We start from the raw sequence: 14,659 nt of genomic DNA, 5'->3' as shown, positions 1-14,659 counted from the left end.
CTGAACTCCTTTCCACTTGTTGAGGCCAAGCCATTTGCTGGGCAGCAACCACAAAGTGGAAATTGCCATAGAGCATGCAAGTACTTCCAGAGGCATAGTACCAGTGTCCTCAGACACACACAGGAAAAAAGCACAACTGAAATCTCAGCACCCCTTCATTCTAGCTAGGCTAAAACTATTCCCCAAATCTTCAGAAAAGCAGCTCACTGCTAATGCAACTGGCTTTAATTGACAGCACCTCAAAACCATTTTGTTGAGGAGCCCTTCTGATTCACCCCAGTCACCAGGCTCACATCCTTCCTAGGAGGGTTCCCTGTGTCCCTAAGCACTGAGACACCTTGACAGGCCAGCAAAGTCCTCTGGAGCTGAAGTCACTGATGATCACCACTGATTCCTCACTACAATCCAATTTCAGTTTTCCTTAAGCAGAGCAAAAGAAAAATAGTAAAAAGCAATTGTGGCAACTTTAACAAGTATCTTTTTTAAATGTGTATTTTTTAACGTTTCTGGGGAATTACATGTCTGTATGAAATGAGAATGTCATTTTATTATTAATACTTCACTAACAATTTAACTGTGGAAGCATGTGGGTTTTTCTAAAGCAGAAGTGATGAATATTATTAAGCATTACACATATTTCAGAACTCTTCATTGGACTGTTAAGCATTTTGTGTCACTTCAAAAATTAAACCACCCATCCTCATTCCTAAATGGTTTGGAAGACAGATTGGCCACAGAATTGCTATTTAATCAAAATTCATTCCTTTCTGAATCTTGACATGTACCCCAAGCCAAATCTTTTATCTGGTAAGTACTCAGACATCAATCCCCTTACAGGGACTCTGAGACACAATGGAAAAACCTGGCTGTGTCCAAGGAGCCAACAGAGAAGCTGTACAGCAATGCACAGCTGTGTCGTGTGCAGCTGCTCCATCTTTTTTATTTTCCTCTCCCAGCCATCTGTTCCCAAATCCTGTTTTTCTCTTGGTGCTTCCATTCTGCAATAGAACTGGAGAAAAGGGGCTCATAACCAATACAAAGCAAGTTCAGAAAAACTGGCTACACCAACAGGTACATGGGGCAGAAGTCACTGGTCCTAAATCATCTTTTTGCTCTCCCTGCCTTTCTCCACTTACTTCAGCACAGTGTGGAAGGCATGGGGGTGGGATACCTGGCTACTGGCCAAAGAGTGAAATACAAAGGAAGAGAGTTGGCAGGTAAGAGCTCAAGTGGAGAGGCTGAGATCACAGCTGATAGGAGTTGAAGAGCTTATAGGGGAAAAAGAAGCAATGCTAAAGAAACCCCTCCTTCTCATGGGGGATTCTACTACTTCAAGATACAGTTCTGTTTTAAAGCGATATCAACCCTCCCCAGCTTTCAAAAGCTTCTTCTTCAAAAGATGCTTTTTTTTTTCTTTCAAAAGAAAAAGCAGTGGCCTGGCCTCAGGACCATCCATCTGGTGAAGCCACAGACCCAAGAATCTTGGCTGTGCTCTCCTGCCTGCCTGGCTGTGCCTGGAGCTGCAGCCTGGGCTACCAATAGCATCAATCAGGAGAGGCTGGCAGGGCACCACCCACTCTCAACTTGGGTCTGTTTGTTTTTAGGGAATTGCCTCCAGAGCTTTGCAGCCTTTCCAGGCAAACCTCTGACTCCCCGGTGTTGCTGGGACTCTCTCCTGGTCCCCCACATCAGAACCGCATGGCACTGTCTGATGCGGATTTTTGGGAGGCTGGAAATGCCTGGCAGGCCTAAAAAGAAGTGTTTGGCTTGGAGATTATTAAAAAGCCTGAAATCAGAGCTGCCTCGCTGACCAGAAGCTCCATACCTAGTTAAATTTCTTGCCCACTGCTGCTCTGGCAAGGATAGATAATTCTAAGTTAGTTAAAACTTCCCACTCAGTTAACATTACTTAGCAAGGACCAAGAGAGATTAAAGGCTTCCAAAAACCTTGGGTCATGCAGAGAGAAGAGTTTTACTGCACTGTCTTTACCATGGCTGTTTTCAAACATCTTAAGATTTTCAACAAGAAAATGTATTTCCATTAAAACTGACCACATGAAGTTTGGAAATCACTTCAGGCAGTACAGCTGTAATCATGCAGGACAAAATGCAAAGCAGCTACTACTAGGCCAAGCAAAGCCAAGCACCAAACTACAGCAAATTAAGGATTTATTACAAGTCTTAACAAAAAATACTAATACTAATAGAAAGGAAAAAAGAGGGTGCTGTGGAAAGAGCTTTTAAAAGTGAACATTTGTCTGCAATTTCACAGATAGCATCTTACTTGGAGGCAGTGGGGTAGATTGATCTCTAAAGACTCTTAAAAGGTTTTGTAGCAGAAAAAAATAGTTGCAAGGCACATAGATCATTAACTGTGCAGCCCAGGCTGCCAGCTGCTCACTCAGAAACTCCAGATGGCTCCTCCTCTAAAACATCATCATTTGATCTTGGTAATCAAGTTATCTCCCACTCTTACAATGTGAAGTGAGGCAAGGGTTGAACGAAGAGATGATGTATTTTATTTGACTGAGATGGATTGTGAAAACAAAACAAATTTGCTTTCAAGGCACTCAGCCTGTTCTAGTTGTATCAAAGCTAACCATCTCCAGCCCTCTAATGCCTTTTTCTACCCTGGCCATCACCAAGAGTTCACAGCACCAGCTATGCTCTACAGAGCTGCCCAGTGTTCAGATTTTACACAGTATTTGTACACTATACAACATACAGTGAATGTCTAAAATGCTCAACTCCCACCACGGGAGAGCAGGACCTGTCACTGGAGAGCAGTGCTGGAACACTGGGTATCCTGAAGCATTTGGTTTGGATTAATGACACAGACATGTCATCAGTTTGTCTCACCAGAGACACACAAGACACCATCTGCATATTGCTGAGGCCTTTTGTACAGCCTTAAGGACACGGGGTGGCAAAAACAAGACACATTCTTCACTTTTCACTCAATTAGAGCCAAATAGCCTGGTTCTTGAGGCCAGGCTCACCTAGGGGTGCTCACTTCAACCATCTGAACAAAAAGCAGTCACCAGAACCAGAAAGTTCCACTCAGTCCAGGTGGCTGCCAAGCTCTGGCTGACAACAATTGTTGGCAGGATGCTCCCTGTCATGGAAGGGTCAGGGAAGATTCCTTTTCTTCTCTCTATGTGAATTTCTTCTGTAGCTTTCTACAAAGACTTCAAGTAAGAAAATAAAACCCAACCAGTGCAGTCTCAAATTTATCTTTCAAAAAAAAAAAGTAATACCAGAAATTTCCCAGTATTTTCAGAAAATGTTGGGCTTTAACAGTTTAAAAAGATCAGCTGAAATATTCAAAAGTCACATCTTCCAAAACAATGAACTCTTACTAGCATGGAGAGAGTATTTTAAATCCTGGCATTATTTAAATCAGCACACCATGAAAAAATTCGTATTAATTCTGATTTTTACACCTAGTTGCAAGAGATGATGGAAGACAGTTATAGCTAATCAGAGGAAACAATTAATTACAGCAGAAGGTGGCCTGCATCTGAAGTATAAATCCCAATCGGATCCTTGCCTAGTAGGATTATTATCACCAGAGCTTAGTACTATATCAGCCACTCAACTTTAATTTTCATAACAGAACTGTACTTTTATTTCACAAAGGAGAAGTACACAAAGAACAAAAGAGGTTGCTAAAGGCCACGAACTAGGAAAAAGACTCAGAGCTGGGACTAGAAAACCACTGAGAAAGGCAGCAGCAATTATCAGAGAATAGAAGAGATTTAGTTTGAAAAGAAGCTAAAAAACTTCAACTCCATGACTTGGAGAAAAAGTGCTGCCACTTATGAAAATAAACTGTCTTGGTTTGTCTTTGGTAACCTAAGACATAAACCCAAAGCCTTCAAGAGTGGTAAAAACCAGATGAACAGGAAAAAAAACCCTGTTCATAAATTTCCAGATCTACAAGACCTAGGAGTTACCAAATGAAATAAGGTGGTGTGTTCGAAACAAACAAAACGAAGTACTTTTTCACCCTGTACATAATTATATTATAGAATTATTAGAGACAGGATGTTGCAGAGGCCAGAAATACACAGAGATGTAACATTAAAAAAAAAAAAAAAAAAGAAAATAAAAAGGAAAAAGAGTTTCTTCAGTGAATTTGCTTCATCTATCAAGGCTACTAAATGCAGTGATGCAGATGCTGTTTCCTTTCTGCAAGCCCTTCAACCAGTGGTTGGTGAGGTCAGGATCAGTACAGCAGAGGAGCTGCACACCCTGCTCTGCACAGCCCTGTCAGACAGGGGGATGGCAGGTGGTCCAGCATCATAGCACAGGGCTGCCACGCTGGTGAGGAGACTGGTTAACTTACAGTTGGTTACAGAAACTGACTTACCTCAAAGACCAAAATTTAGGAATTTTGATCAGACCCTCTACTGATTTTAATCAGCAGGGACCTGATGAAATGACAGAAGCATTCATTACTGCAATAGTGACTGCTGCACACTATAAGAACTGGTTCCAGCCTTTTAAAGCAAGCAGCTACAGTCCTCGTCCTCTTTCCTCATGTCCAAACTCCTGAGGGCTTTCTATTCTGACTTCCAAAGACACTGGCTTTTTGTCTGTTTGTTTGTAGGGCATGATGTAAGCATATCTTTCTTGAAGTAGTCTGTGCAATGAGCTTGACAGAGCTGGAAGATAACAGTTTAATCAGTGCCATGGCAGCTTGGCAATACTGTCTTCTATTAAACCTGAAGATTAAATGCCAGTGTCTTTTAGGCATCACAATTCTATAACTACTTTAATTTTGTTGCTGCTGAAATGCATTTTGCAGTAAAACCCAAGATTTATTTTCCCCATCACAGAGAAAGCTGTAGGATTTTTTTACTATTAAAACATAATAAAATGAATATAACATTTTTTACCAATATTCGCTGTACAGAAGGACTCCAGTCTTCTAAAGAAGACTGACTAAAGAAGTTACTATCATCCAACTTTTGAAGTTTCCTGTAATTGCTCTACATGAAAATCTGTATTTTGAGATCTTCTGAAGACTGCTAAGTATAAAATGAGAACACAGTTCTTAATAATTTGAGGTGCTGCAAAAGTAGACTTACATCCAGGTTAATGTCAGACTCTAAATACTAGAAAACTTTGAAAAGACCCAGTGGCAGCTTATTAACAAATATACTATTTATAATGAATGCATTGATACAGAATGACTCTTATAAAAAAGCAAGGCAATCTTTTATATAGACATAACAACATTACAATAATTCAGATTAAAAGACATTTTTGTAGACTGTTTACACTCTCACTTAGCTTTTAACCACAAAATTAGTGTGGCCTGATATTTTTCCACAGCAAAGGTCCTGTGCAGTCCTGGTTAAGATCTAAATAAGAATAATAATAAACATATTTTTTTAAGTATTTGCTAATGTGAAAACAAACCCATTCGTAGATCCTATCATTTGTTTGTAATCGTCCTTACTGTGCCTTGAAGTTTGTGTTGTGCAAATTACCACCAACTGCACATTTCTAATTAGAAGATGTTTTGGCATTTCTTTTGATACAGCTGAGGTCTGACACTGGCAGGAAAATTCTTCGTTGCATCCAGATATGAAAAGTCTCCTGATATGGATTTATGCTGATTTAGAAGTTTAATTTATTTTTGGGTTTAAAAAAAAAAGGGGGGAGAGAAAAAAAAACTCTCAAAGCTTTCTAATTGTTAAATAAAAGAGATTTTTCAATCTCCAAGGATTGAAGATGACACGTGAATTCCAGGTGACACAATGGGTTTAAGCACTAACCAGAGAGACAATCCAAGTACCAACTGTCTAAATCATGAGCAAACACAACCTTCAAGATGTCTAAATATGCATGTTCCTAAAAATACTAAATCAAAGAGAGGCACTGAAATGAATATTCTACAATCCAAACGTTTCTAAAAAGGGTGCATGAAGGTCAAAACGAAAAGTCCCAATTATATAACTCTGTGACCCAGCTTAACAAGCAGCATTTCCACTGCACTTATAGCAGACAATTTTGGTAACAAATTTGAATATGGGACAGTGAGAGATACAACTTTTAAAACCTTATGCTAAAAAACTTCTGCAAAGAATTATCAAATTCTTATTTAGCAAATTAAAATGCAATATGCAATGAACATGAGTCACAACAGCAACTGTTCCTTCTTTTCGTGGTTTAGCAAATCTCTGATGTGCTTTATACCTTTCCAGACTTCCATAATACACATAGTCTATAATAATTTAGCTTGTTAAATCAAGGCATGATTCAAGATAGTGTCTATGGGGCATAAGTATATATGCACACAGGCACAGACACATATAAAATTGATATTTTGGCTATGGAAAAGTAATCAAGGTCATGATTTTCCCTCAAAGTAAAAACTGCCATATTTTTCAATTTAATTTTTTGTTCTAAATTTTCCTCTGCATAGCAAAGAGAATAAACATTTAATACAAGTATCTGGGAATTACTTGTTTCTCACTCTTATTTTCAAAAATGCTGTAACTAATTTATTTCTCCACACTGTCTATGCTTTCATACATGTATAGATACACAAATACATTTTTGTATTTATGTATACATACAGTTGTCAGAATGAAGTTCTTTCCATTCATACTTTAACTGATATGGACATATAAAATTCTTAAACATGTGTAAGCCAGTATGTTTGTTCAACTGAATGTCACCAGGCAATAAAACCACCTAGAAAATACACCAGTTAACAATGCAGCATCCTGGGAAATGCAAAAGTCTGTTATTTCAGGAGGTATGACTATTTTGAATTATCAAAATGGCTGGATTTATATGGATCTATGTATAGATCTCGATATAAATCCATGTGTTGTACTTAAATGGATTTATATGCATGTATTTTCAATCTGTGCCAGATATTTAAAGCTTTAAACTTTTCAGATTCTTCTGACTTGATTTCTCCTGCACAAGAACTTCTCTCACACTGCCCTTATTCAAATCTCCCTTGAGACACTGAAAAAATAAGCATTCACCTCAAAGTGTATAAAATTAAACTCCTAAAACAGGGCTTAGGATTATCTGGCATTGCAACAACCATACTAGCACAAAGATAGTTAAAAAAAATATCCTGTTTTTAATATAGCAATGAATTAAAACATAGCTTTATTTATTCCTATACTGAAAAGAATAGCTTGTTTTTAAGTGAGTGTAACGAGCACTGTTTTGGTAGCCAACTTCTCCACAGGAATTTATGTGAGAGGGTCAGCTCCAATCATACAGTCATTAACCATGTACCTTAACAAGGTGAATAATCAACATATTTACAAACTAAACAAATTCAATCCCTTGGACTCTTATAAAAACGGGATTGAGGAGCAGATGGGGAATGAGACCAAGACGTTTGGAAACACAAGGGGTCGCCACTTTTGCTTTAAGGAACCATATTAATCAAACCAGTTTCCCCCCTAGTGACCTGGGGGCACAAACACAGACTTTGCAGTATATTCAGAACTTCAATTACAATCTTGATACTACGCATTTCAGCATCTTCATATTTTAACACCTTAGTGCTAAGAAAGATTAACTCAGGCAGAACTGTAAGCAACTAGCCTTTTATAAACTAAAGTCTAAACTACAGTAGATGTAAAAAAAAAAAAAAAAGGGAAGGGGAGCAAAAGACAGAGTGTGTGAGAAAGAACAGAACATTACTTAGTAAAATCCAGTGACATCTACAATAGTTTTACAGCATGTTTAAGCCCTCTAAGGTTTTATATCTCCACCTGCCTTCCATTTAAAACTTTCTCCTTGTTAATGAAAAGACATAGAACAAAATAAAATGCAAGTAGATTAAGGAAATATGTCTAAATAAGCACGCTTGAAAGCCAGAAATAATATTCCCAAACTTCTGCACGTGAAACAGATTTCCCATGGCATCCATTGATTTGATTCTGTGCAAAAGTACAGCCCTGTAAGTCACACTACCCCAGCAACAATTCCAGTGAGTATAAACAGAACAGTTCTTGGGCAACCATGGAACGTGACTGCCTCGATTTCTTACCCTCCTGAAAAAGGACAATTGGCCCTGCAAGTGTAGCAATAGTGTAAATCTCTCTGAAGCATCTTCTGCCTTCTGAACAGCCAAGAAATTCATTATAAAACTGAATGTCCACTACTTACAGTGTTTCTCTTGAGCTACCAACATCTCTGCACAAATGAAAAAGGTGCCTCTTTTTTAACAGATTGGTTTAATACTGAAACAGATAGGATGAAGTTAAAAAAGAATAATCAAGATACTGAACTGAATATTTTGAAGCAAGTGCCCCAGCTGTGGGGAAAAGTGCATTTAGTTCAGCAGCAAAACAGCACAGTGTGAAGATATTGTGCTTGGACACAGAAGTTCCATAATGGAAGGAGGTACAAGGCAAGTCAAGATATAAAACCATAGTACATTGTTAACCAACCTTAAAACTTACATATATTGCAGTGTTTAAAAGTAAGACACATTCATTTTATTGTACAAGGTCTATAAGGAATCCTTAAAATTGCCTGTTGTAGTTTATGACTCGACATTGTAATAAAAATGTACATATATATTATTTCCTTGTCACTTAACTGTACTGTTAGACCTCATGGACTTGTTACTTCACACAATGAAAACCGCTCTTCACTGAGGATACTCCACATTTTTACCAATCTGAAAAGGTTTACTTGTGCTAGAAAAGACCAACTGCAAAAGGCTCAGTTCAGATATGTTATGCCTGCAACTGATAACTCAGGGAAGCAAGACTTAAAGGAATTCAAGCTTTTTTTTTTTTCTTTTCTTTTTGTTTTGACTGCATCCTTTTCACCTGCCAGTTGTTCTGATGAGTATGTTTTTAGTATACAAACTGGTTGATAAAAATTCATCAGCAGAGGCATATAAACTCTAGATATGATTGATTAAAACAGAGCAAATCAGAATAAAACAAAAATCCAGTGATTTACTCTGACTGTAAACAATATAAAAACACCATTTGCTTCAAATCTCAAAATAAGTTAAAAGAAAATACCAACCTCAGGGGACATGACCCTTTCAGGTTTTGACACAAAAAAAAAAAAAAAGGCGGGAGTGGGGGAGGAAAACAGGAAAGTTCATTATATAAAGATTATACATTTCTCTTAACTGAAAATAAATCTAAGCAAAACTGGTTTTGTCCCTTAAAGTCATTGGCAATTGTTTTAAATGAACTGGCATTTTCAGATTATTCAGACAGCTTCCATCAAGTTCAGCAAAGAAAACTTAGACAAGCATTTTTACAGAATTTAAAAAAAAATCTAAATGGCTATGATTCCTCTATTAGCAGAAACACATAATGCAGTCTTAGATTTGCCTTTTTATATTATTTATATATTTATATATATATAATATAATATAAACCACATATATTATATTATATATACATATACAGACAATTACAACATTAATGCAGTTTGTATTTTGTACAGTGTATTGGACAAGTCAATGAGCATCAGACCATGGCACGATATGGTCCCTGCATTTTTAGGAACTGAATGATGAAGGAGGGTCCTCCTGCAACAATCTGAGGTGGAAGGTGGCTGAGCGGGCAGTTCTCAATACTCATTATTGACAGTTTGCTGCAAAGAGCCAGCTCAAAGGGAAGGCTGTGCAGATTGGGGTTGTCATTCAAATACAGTTCTTCCAGATTCTCCAGTGTACCTGGTTAAAATCAAATAGTAAGTATTAGTAGTATCTTTTTGATTCATGCAGTTTATAGCTTTTAGACAGAGGCTCTGAGTCCACTCTTTCCTATACAGAACCTTCAGTCAGTGAGACTCCTGTTCTCAAGCACGGCAAGTTCTGTTCTCCAGTACCCAAGCAAGAACCAATTTGCTTTAATTTCCTTGTAAAAATATCCATTGGGGCATCTCCTTTAGATAATAAATGAACTGCAAATATAGAGAATAAGAGAACTGAAAGGGAATTCACCATAGCCATTCACAAGCTATGCAAGTGCAGGCAACATGGAACAGCTATCTAGTCAAAAGGACGTAGGAAATAATTATACCATACAGGATCTATTCCCTCTTCAAAAATATCTATGTCATTCCTTTTATGTAATTAGAAGCCATATATTAAAGACCTGAAGCCATAATTATCATATGTCACAGTAAAAAAGCAGAAGAGTGTGACTTCTCTGCACAGGAAGATTAACTTATGAATTTATTAAGTGGAACTAACAAGTGTTAAATATTTTTCCTGAATTAAAATTTTACAGTTTGCCTCTACTACACATACTGCAATACAGGTTAACCAGAAGCTGGAAAACAGAGTAATTTCTTCTTAAGACTTCCATTCCTCCTTTCAAAAACATAGAAGTCCTCTCCCAAACATTCCCCTTTTTCCAATCTTATTTCCTATAACCTCAGAGATTATTTATTCTTTCACAAGAGAAAGCAGTAGGCAGGACTCTTGGCATAGTAAATGAACAATAAGGAGAAGCTATAGAAAAAAACAATTGACAGCATGATACATTAAACAGTTACACCTGACAAAAAGTAACTATTCTCTCATCTGTGAAGACAACCAGCTTTAATAACCAAACTGTACTCCTACAATGGTATTTAAAATGTTTTTACTGATTTTAATTACAGAGTTTGTTTCCACAGCATCCAAACTCTCTCCACTAGCTTATAAATTACAAAACTCTGAGTTTAGATTATTTCAGGTTTTTCTCACATTGAGGCACATGTAAGATGAGCAGCTGTAATGGCTCCTCACCAAAGATCATACGAGAGACAAACCATGCCTTCTTCATCTGCACATCACTCTTATTGCTGTTCCTATGGTACATACTTCACATCAGGCTGTACATATATCAGATACTGATCAGATACTTCATCAAACCGGACAACAGGATCTTACCAATTTCCTCAGGAAGGTGTGTGAGAAGGTTCTCTCCGAGCCCAAGGTGCGTCAGATTGGTAAGGTGACCGATTCCTCTTGGAAGGGTGGTCAGCTGATTGTTAGTCAGAACCAATTTCTAAGGGGAAAACATGTTTTTACAAATTAGATTAATTATTTTTGCTTGGAATGACAGCAAGTAACAAGATATGTGGCTGACAAATGAATGGGTTCTACTCTCCTGAATTTGAATGAGAAAAATTTCAACTGTTCATCAACATTTCAAATCTCTATCAAGCATCACTGAATGTAAAAATAGAAAGGTGCCTAATAAAACACATGCCTAAACATAGAAGATTTCAAGAGCATGACTGGAATAATTCCTGGGGTGGTATCATGCTCATGGCACAACAGTTAAAACCCTCAAAAATTTTTGTTCAGTATTAACTAATAAAGCTGGGGAACACTTAATGGGGACTAATTGTGGGCAAAGTTGCACAAGACTTTAAACTTTTGTTTCTATGTCCAGTCTCAAATAGTTTCCACTCATCCAAAAAGCTGCAATTAAATCAGCATGGTGTAAATAAAGGACATAAGATGCTTATCTTGACCAATTATTATTTCACCTGCAGATCCTTGAGGTAAGCTATTTCATTTGGCAAGGATTCCAGTTTGTTTTCCTCTAGATCTAACTCTCGGAGTTTCCGTAGATTTCCAATTCCATGGGGAAGTTTCTTTAGGAGATTGTTTGACAAGATAAGAACCTCAAAAAAGAAACAACAACCAAGCACAGAATTTCAGCAACATAATCAGTAAGTAACAGATTTACAGATTAAGATACCTTTTTCTTTATATTTTCAAATAATGAAGCCCAATATTAGCCTACATTTACATTGAGGAAGTAGATGAAAATTAAAAAAAAAAAAAAAACAAGTCAGTGATGAAACAATTTTTTCAAGTCTTTAATGATACAAATACATATATTTAGGATATACTTCTTTCAAGTATTACTATATGTAATAATAAATGCAAAGCAAAAACAATAGAAACCTTACTTCTTCAAATTACCAAAGAAAAACAGTTTCTTTCTGAATTTGCCTATCATTTTGTTATGCTTCCTTACAGCCATCTCATAATCATGTTTTACATTATTTGCTGTGCTTGCCAAGTCCTCCTTTAAAAGCTTAGTACTTCCTCTTCTCCCTATATCCCTTTGGTTAGGAGCAGCAGCAAATAAACACACAGATGGGAGCACCTAAGCAGAGCACTGGCTTTCCAAAACGGGCTGCCATCACACACCCACGCCTACTATAGTGCTGTCCTCTTGTTTTTCTCCTCCTTTCTGAGTTCAATTATAAATACTCCAGGTTCAAGAAGTGTATCCTTACTTGCAGTCAGTTAAAAGAGTTATTCATTATTTCACAGGCAAGTTAACAGGGGTTACACTTATACACCATTTTTCCCCTCCAGAGAAACTCTGCAGTTCTACAAAGTAATCAAGCCTCATAACAGCACCATGAGTAGTCAAGTATTTAATTACTGATTAAACAATGTTATTATCTAATTCTTTAAGAAGGCACATTGAAACATGAGGATGTGAAAGAACAGTCAGCATGGACCCTCCTGTCAGCCACACACAACCAGCCAAGGCTGCAAGTGCCTGTCTTCTACCAATAATCCCAATTTCACTGGCTTCATGTAATGTGAAAACACCACAGGCAGGAACAAAACAAAGGCATGGTGAGAATCAAAGTGAAAATCAAAGTGAAAAAAAGCCAATGCCTGAGGATTAGCACAAGCAGCATTTCAGTGACCATCCTTTATGCACTACACGCACAAAGCAGTGAGAACAGTAATATTTTAATCGCGTATCAAGAAACAAAGGCAGGAACAGACAATATTACCTGCGTGAAATGCAGCTGACTTAGCACTGCTGTGGGAACCTTCACTTTTGTGTAAACACCGCCCAAACAGCCCTTTGTATTTGATTTTTTAATTACAGAGAAACACAGTGGTAACAGGTCAGCAAACCAAGCAGCTCTCCAGCTTCAGCAGCTGACAGACCACCAGCAAACCCAGCTGTTAGAGGTTACTAATTTCCCAATCACATCAACCACAGCCTTAACTTAAAAGGGAACTGGGCTATTAAGTAACTATTACTCTGTCATAATTTTAGCCCCACACTACAGGAATAATTAAATAGTCACAGAAGAAGTCACATTAGAAATTTGCAATTTTTGTTATAGCTCTTTAACAGATTTTTCCCAGCAACTTACAGAGCCTAAGTCCCCTCAACTGCCCAAACAAGTACTTCTGTCTTTCTGTCCCTCCAAGGCAATAATTTGTCTCTGCTGATGGTACTCTGAGAAACAGGATGAGGGGACAGAGCAGGTTTAGTTCAAGCTTTTAACCTATGAGTTCTTCATCCTCAAAGGCTGAGAACTCCCACCTGGCTGCCTGACACTCAAGCCTCTCCTGGCTGTCAAACATTTCATTATGTTTTTCTGATCCATGCTGCTTCCATGCTGGTCTCCAGGAATTGAACCAAGTTTAGCAACACTGCATTTACAACACTGATTCCTGTTGAGAAAAAATTTTCTTCTACCTGGCTAAAAATATAGCTGTACCATAGTGGTTTGTGCACAGTCATCCAGAGTCTAAAGAACATTCAAAAGCCATTGACAGTGGCCACAAACAGATGTAACAGGGGATTAAACAGCACAGATATACATATTTATTTAGCTTTATTTGACTCCAAAGTAATATTACTTAAACCCGAAGCAGAGAATCCCTATATTGCAAGTATTCATTTAGCTGTTAGCTTATACTCTTCTCACCTCAAGAGAAACAAGCCCAGATACATCCTCAGGGATTTTTGTGAGCTGGTTAGTTGCTAAATTCAGTTCTACCATACTTGTCCATGTCCCGAAATCCAAGGGGAGAGATGTCAGCTGATTGTCCTGTGATTTAACATATCAAACATTTAGGGTCTACCCTTGCCAGAAGTTGGAAAGGCATCTGACAGATACACGAACTGCTAAATAGAAATACTTCATAACAACATAGTTGATAGTGAAATCAGAAGACTAAAATGTTGGTAATTGGCCAATTTTTTTTTTTTTTTCAAACTCCACCAAATATTAGTGGTACCAATCTAGAGTTACAGAATTGACTCTCTGTTACTAATATGAACTGAAGTGGAAAAATTAGAAGCACTTAATTATCAAGCTCTCACACAGTGGTTAAAACATTTTTTGTCCTCTTTCTGCTGAATACAATGAATGGTGGGTCCAAAAAAAGAACAGAAAGTTCACCATAACTTACAAAGATGCTATCAGCAAATGTTTGAATCCTAAAAATATATGGAGTTTTAAAAAAATCCAAACACACCAATCAAGAGAATAAACACCACCATGTAAAAAACCCACCAGAACCCATACACCAAAACCTGCTGAGGGGAAAAAACCCAGCAAACCCACAACCAAAAAAAAAGAGAACCAAAAAAACCCCATGTACTTTAATGGCTCAGAGTAAAAGCATCTGAAATTACTCTGAACATGTTACTGCTCAAAATATTTTTTAAGTATTTGATTTAGACCAGTCACCAAAAGATCTTTTAAGAATGGTCACACAAAGTTGTGGCAAACAGGCAAATTTACAAATGGGTATGTGAAAAAATCTGACAATGCAAACTGAGGATTCATTTGTGTCAAACGATTCTAAAGCAGTAGCTGAGCTTAGCTACTGCTCAAGGATTTCTTTAAATAAATCTATTCATAT

General features: G+C 37.5%; 1 protein-coding gene across 4 annotated transcripts in view; it reads right to left on the bottom strand.

The window, feature by feature from the left end:
* Positions 1–1,953: 1,953 nt before the first annotated feature.
* The window catches only part of SHOC2 (SHOC2 leucine rich repeat scaffold protein), a 79,021-nt gene continuing 66,315 nt past the window's right edge, over positions 1,954–14,659 (bottom strand). For all 4 annotated transcript variants that reach the window (XM_085582788.1, XM_021526004.4, XM_021526005.4 and 1 more), the window contains 4 exons: positions 13,717–13,839; positions 11,506–11,643; positions 10,901–11,018; positions 1,954–9,694 (listed from right to left, as the gene is read on the bottom strand). In XM_085582788.1, coding sequence (XP_085438914.1) covers positions 9,486–9,694; positions 10,901–11,018; positions 11,506–11,643; positions 13,717–13,839 — 588 coding nt within the window. In that variant the 3' untranslated portion in view covers positions 1,954–9,485. The remainder of the gene's footprint in view (positions 9,695–10,900; positions 11,019–11,505; positions 11,644–13,716; positions 13,840–14,659) is intronic.

Source organism: Lonchura striata, chromosome 6 (genome assembly GCF_050655825.1).
Source record: "Lonchura striata isolate lonStrDom1 chromosome 6, ASM5065582v1, whole genome shotgun sequence".
Lineage (NCBI taxonomy): Eukaryota > Metazoa > Chordata > Aves > Passeriformes > Estrildidae > Lonchura > Lonchura striata.
Note: the sequence above shows the minus strand (reverse complement) of the source record. Positions and strands in the feature narration are given on the sequence as shown.